Source organism: Oryzias melastigma, linkage group LG18, assembly GCF_002922805.2.
Source record: "Oryzias melastigma strain HK-1 linkage group LG18, ASM292280v2, whole genome shotgun sequence".
Lineage (NCBI taxonomy): Eukaryota > Metazoa > Chordata > Actinopteri > Beloniformes > Adrianichthyidae > Oryzias > Oryzias melastigma.
The window spans coordinates 25,025,547-25,031,548 of NC_050529.1; the positions used below are offsets into that span (position 1 = coordinate 25,025,547).

A 6,002-nucleotide genomic window follows, 5' to 3' on the forward strand; every position below is an offset into this window, starting at 1 on the left:
AAATTAAAGACACACTCAGAGAAAATTGTGTTTTAGCACGTTCTTGTGGCATTTTTCTCACGATAAGGAGAGATATAAAGAGAATAAGGCTCCATTTTGCGTTTCTATGGAACCAAATTGAGGCCATAAATATTTGAAACCTAAATAAACATTTTGAAAAAAATATTGGTGTTTGGCCAAAAAATGTAAAATGTCCAAAGCTTTTTGCTATTCTTGAAATAAACTTAATAGACCCTTTTCACGGTGACGTCAGACAAAATGGCTACAGGGCCGGAAAGGGGAATCTTTACTTCCAGTGGTCGCATTTAGAGCGGCAAAGCTGACAGCTGAAGGCCGTTTGACACAAGTTTACATAAATAATAAAAGGTAACCTTACCAATTTCAACAGAAAAATGTACAATAGTTATTTAATGAATGTCCTGCTGAACTGTATTTTTATTTAGCTCAGATCGTTCTCAAATCAAAATACAAATGTTTGATATCCTCCAATATTGGATGTTTTTTCAAAATATCAGCCTTTCATTTGACTAGACATTATTCTAACGGTTTCTATTTTGGCTGATGTTATTTGCACGTATTTTAAGAGCGATCAGCACAAAAGCCGATAGAAATTCATGTTGTCCACATTTAATACTTTCAACAAAGACACTGCATGTCTGCACAGATCTTAATCACTTCCCAGGATAAATTTTCTTGTTCTACAGGAAATTGTAGGAATTAATTGTAAAAACAGGAAGGGTTTAAATCAGTGAAAAACAAGTGAACAAATCATCTGGGTCAACATATTTTATAACATTTTGTGGAAATAATCACTTTCATATTTTTGCCGACAGTTTCAATTAATCTGATCATTTTTATCTTTATTTTCCTGCAGATCAGACACAGTTATGATCAAAAACAAAGAGGAGTCATGTTAGAACCACGTCTGAGCTAAAAGCAGATCACTGACCGCAGTAGAAAACATTACAACAGGAATAAGTTTGACTTTAATGTCAGACACGCTGGAATCGTCTGACTTTGGTCTGTATATAATGATTATGTGAGAACGGAAATTTAGGAAACTTTTACCTGGTGAGAAAAGATCTTCTGCAGCTCCACGTCTCATAGCCAAAGCTAATGCTAGTGTTAGCATTAGGATAGGTTAAAAGTGTCAGGATCTGGACGCGGACACAAACGCAGGACACAGAATGGCTCAAAAGGAAGTGATTTAATTTTTACAGCGTTGAAGCTGAAAGGCTAGAGGGCTCGTGATTCTCAGAGAAACACACAAGACGATCTGGCAGAGTAGGCAGGAGAAATGCAGACCTAAATAGGAGGGAAGTACAGGTGCATTCATTAGGAGGATGGAAACCAGGTGGAACAAGTTAACCTAATCACCCCCTGATCCCAATCCCCACAGTACCCCCCCCTCAAGGGGCGCCTCTGGGCGCACCTCTGGGTTTGTCAGGGTGGCTACGGTGGAACTCTCGAATGAGGGCCGGGTCTAGGATCCGGGAGGCGGGCACCCATGATCTCTCTTCAGGACCGTAACCCTCCCAATCAACGAGGTATTGCAGGCCCCTCCCTCGTCGCCTGGCATCCAGCAGTTGATGAACCGTGTAGGCTGGTTGCCCATCAATGATGCGGGGCGGTGGAGGTGGAACAGAGGCAGGCTGAAGAGGACTGACGACATGGGGCTTGAGCTGGGACACGTGGAAAACTGGATGGATACGCAGAGACCTGGGGAGACGGAGCCTGATGGCGACCGGGTTGACGACCTTGACCACCTTGAATGGACCGATGTATCTAGGGGACAGTTTTCTGGAGTCTGTGCGAAGTTTTATGTTGGACGTGGACAGCATAACAGACTGACCTGGCGTGTAAGTCGGTGCCGGAGTACGGTGACGATCAGCCAACCTCTTATTTGCTGCAGATGAACGGAGCAGTGCAGCCCGGGCCTCCCTCCAGATGCGCCTGCAGCGCCGGTAGTGGTGTTGCACAGAGGGAACCGCCACCTCCTTCTCTTGTTCGGGGAACAGAGGAGGTTGATAGCCCAGAGAGCACTCAAAAGGGGATAAACCGGAAGCTGAAGAGGTAAGGGTGTTGTGGGCGTACTCCACCCAGGGCAGCAGGGCACTCCAGGAGGACTGGCGGTGGGAACAAACACAACGGAGGGCGGCCTCCAGGTCTTGATTAGTTCGTTCCGCTTGACCGTTGGACTGGGGGTGAAAGCCAGAGGAAAGGCTGGCTGTAGCCCCAAAAGCTGCGCAGAAGGCCTTCCAGACCTGTGAGACGAATTGGGGTCCTCGATCCGAGACGATGTCTACAGGGATCCCATGCAACCTGAACACATGAGTGAGCATCAGTGCAGCGGTCCCTGCAGCAGAGGGCAGTTTGGGCAGAGCTACAAAATGAGCCGCCTTTGAAAAGCGATCCACAATAGTCATGATCACAGTCTTCCCTGAAGAGGGGGGCAATCCGGTTACAAAGTCCAGAGCAATGTGTGACCATGGGCGGGTTGGTATTGATAAGGGGTGAAGCTGTCCAGCAGGTGGAGTGTGACTGACCTTATTTCGAGCACAGACGGGGCAACCAGAAATGAAGTCTTGCGTGTCTCGGGACATGCTGGGCCACCAGAATCGGCGACGCAGGAAATAAAGAGTCCTCCGAACCCCCGGGTGGCAGGTGAGACGCGACGCATGGGACCACTGGAGGACCTGTCTCCTCATGGCACTGGGAACAAACATGCAGTTAGGAGGACCCCCCCCAGGGTCCGGTTCCTGAGCCTGTGCAGACCTGACGTCCCTCTCCAGCTGCCAGGAAAGCGCCCCCAGGACACAGGAGGGAGAGATGATGGTCTTGGGTTGTTGGTCTGTCTCCGTGTTCTCCTGTTGTCGGGACAGCGCATCCGGCTTGACATTCTTGGAGCCAGGGCGGTATGAGACAACAAAGTTAAAACGGCAAAAAAACAAAGACCACCGCGCCTGTCTTGAATTAAGCCGCTTAGCGGTCCGGAGGTAGGACAGATTCTTATGGTCAGTCCAAACCACGAAGGGAAGGGTGGATCCCTCCAACCAGTGTCTCCATTCCTCCAGGGCGGCCTTGATGGCTAACAGTTCTTTATCCCCCACATCATAATTACGCTCTGCCGGAGTAAGCCGGCGAGAAAAGAAGGCGCAGGGTCGCAATCGGTTGTCCTCTGTCCCCCGCTGGGATAACACAGCCCCAACCCCAGTGTCTGATGCATCGACCTCTACAATGAACTGGCTAGAAGGGTCAGGTTGGGCCAAGATCGGAGCAGAGGTGAAGAGCTGTTTCATACGTTCAAAGGCCGAATCAGCTGCGTCAGTCCAATGGAAAGGAGACTTTGTAGAGGTCAGAGCTGTAAGGGGTGCAGCAACAGCGCTGAAATTGCGAATAAAACGCCGGAGGAAATTAGCAAACCCCAAGAAACGCTGGAGCTGTTTTCTGTTGGTAGGGGTGGGCCAATTTGCCACTGCGCTCACTTTAGTTGGATCAGGCCCAACCTCCCCACCAGCAATAACAAAACCCAAAAATGAAACAGAGGAGGAGTGAAACTGGCATTTCTCCGCCTTAACATAAAGTTTGTTCTCCAGTAACCGCTGGAGGACCAAACGAACATGCCGCCTATGTTCGTCTGGTTCCCTGGAAAAGATTAGAATGTCATCCAAATAGACAAACACAAAACGGTGCAGAAAATCTCGTAAAACATCATTAACCATCCCCTGGAATACTGCGGGGGCATTAGTGAGACCAAAAGGCATCACCAGGTACTCGAAATGTCCGAGTGGCGTGCTGAAAGCCGTCTTCCACTCATCCCCAGCCCGGATGCGAACCAAGTGATATGCGCTACGCAGATCCAGCTTGGTAAAAATCCGAGCCTCCTGAAGAGCCTCAAAGGCCGAATCCATGAGAGGAAGTGGGTACTTGTTCCTTACTGTGATCTCATTAAGTCCACGGTAGTCAATACATGGTCTAAGGGAACCGTCCTTCTTCCCCACAAAAAAGAAACCTGCGCCGACTGGCGAAGAAGAGGGTCGTATTATGCCTGAGCTAAGGGACTCTGTTATGTATTGCTCCATGGCCTCCCTCTCTGGCCGAGACAGGCTGTACAACCGGCTCTTGGGGAGGGCAGCACCCGGTTGGAGCTCAATGGCACAGTCATAGGGCCTGTGAGGTGGCAAGGAAAGTGCTCTGGATTTAGAAAACACCTCCGCCAGGTCATGGTACTCGGGAGGAACCTCGGAGAGGTCAGGTGAGGACGGCTGCCCTTCTGTGGCGACGGGGTCCACCCCAGAAGACCGAGCTGAGCGCAAGCAGGTGGCATGGCAGTAATCGCTCCAACCGGTAACCCGGCTGGAGGACCAGTCAATAACAGGGTTGTGAGTTCTTAACCAAGGGAACCCCAAAACCAATGGGTTGTGGGGGCAAGTAAAAAGCAAGAATCTGGTGTACTCATGGTGGTTACCAGAGGTAATTAAGTGAACAGGCTCGGTAACCTGGCTTGTAATGGCAACGGTTTTCCCGTTTAGAGAAACAACTCGAAGGGGTTGGGGGAGTGACTCAATCGTAAGGCCTGCCTGCTTGGCCAGCTCGGCATCAATGAGGTTCTGCTCTGCACCAGAATCCACCAAAGCCCGCACTGGTATCTCCCCACCCGTAAACAAAACCCGAACCCCCAAAATACAGGACGCAGCCTTAGAAATGGTGGGTGTCTGAACACCGCTCATCAGGGAACCCACCCTTACTGACGAGCGGAGGCATTTGGGCAGTCCTTGCAGAAATGACCCCGCTGACCACAGTAGAGGCACTCACCTGCCGTCATCCGACGCCTCCGCTCCGAAGGGGATAGACGGCCACGACCCAACTGCATAGGTTCCTCCGCAGGCGACTGGGATGCCTGGCGAACTGCTGGAACAGAAGCAGGAAAAGGTGAGTGGTGGCTCCTCAGGTCGCTGGGGTCCTCTCTGAGATGTGGGACCCCGCCCCGGCGGCCCTGCTTGCGATCCTGCAGCCGGTTGTCGATTCTGATGGTTAAGGCGATGAGGGCCTCCAAGGACGAGGGCAGGTCCAGAGGGGCTAGATGATCCTTAAGGTCCTCCGATAGGCCCTCTAGGTAGGCGTCTGCGAGCGCCGCTGGATTCCAGCCACTCTCAGAAGCGAGGGTCCTGAACTCAATGGCATAATCAGCCACCCGCCGGTTATGCTGTTTCAGCCGCATAATAGCCCGGGCCGCCTCTCGTCCGGGCTTGGTGAGCTGGAAAACCTGGGTGAAGGCCTCGAGGAAAGCTGGAAGGGAAGCGCAGACAGGCGACCCCCTCTGCCACTCTGCGGTGGCCCACGCCCCGGCTCTGCCCGTGAGATGAGAGATGATGAAGGCCACTTTGGAACGATCCGAGGGGTAGTTGGCTGCCTGCAGCTCAAAATGAAGTTCACACTGAGTCACAAAAGCCCGACAGTCACCAGAGTCCCCGGAAAACCTCTCCGGTCGGGCCAACAGAGCAGCAGGAGCGAGTGACGTCAAACCCGGCGCCGCCGGTAGCTGGGTGGAGGAAGGCGGGTGAGAAGGAGGACGTCGGATGTGCTCTGTCAGCTGCTCGATCCGCTCCCCGAACGCAGCAAACTGTTGCTCCTGTCAGCTGGAAATCTCCATCAGCCCCCGTTGAAGGTTCTGCCTCTGATCCTCCTGTTGGCGAAGAATCAGCTCCTGGGTGGAGAGGATCGAACGCACGGAATCTGCATCCGCTGTGTCCATGTTGGCCAGATCGTAATGTCAGGATCTGGACGCGGACACAAACGCAGGACACAGAATAGCTCAAAAGGAAGTGATTTAATTTTTACAGCGTTGAAGCTGAAAGGCTAGAGGGCTCGTGATTCTCAGAGAAACACACAAGACGATCTGGCAGAGTAGGCAGGAGAAATGCAGACCTAAATAGGAGGGAAGTACAGGTGCATTCAGTAGGAGGATGGAAACCAGGTGGAACAAGTTAACCTAATCACCC

At 51.5% G+C, this 6,002-nt stretch overlaps 1 protein-coding gene across 1 annotated transcript; it reads right to left on the bottom strand.

Annotated features, from left to right (window-relative positions):
• Positions 1–1,138: 1,138 nt before the first annotated feature.
• On the bottom strand, positions 1,139–4,761 carry lrfn4b (leucine rich repeat and fibronectin type III domain containing 4b). Its single transcript, XM_036216876.1, has one exon. It carries the CDS (start codon positions 4,728–4,730, stop codon positions 1,410–1,412), a length of 3,321 nt encoding a protein of 1,106 aa, XP_036072769.1. The 5' UTR covers positions 4,731–4,761; the 3' UTR covers positions 1,139–1,409.
• Positions 4,762–6,002: the final 1,241 nt, after the last annotated feature.

Bases quoted from the DNA above. Each gene is read 5' to 3' on its own strand.
- lrfn4b (XM_036216876.1), bottom strand. From the start codon at position 4,730: ATGAGCGGTGTTCAGACACCCACCATTTCTAAGGCTGCGTCCTGTATT.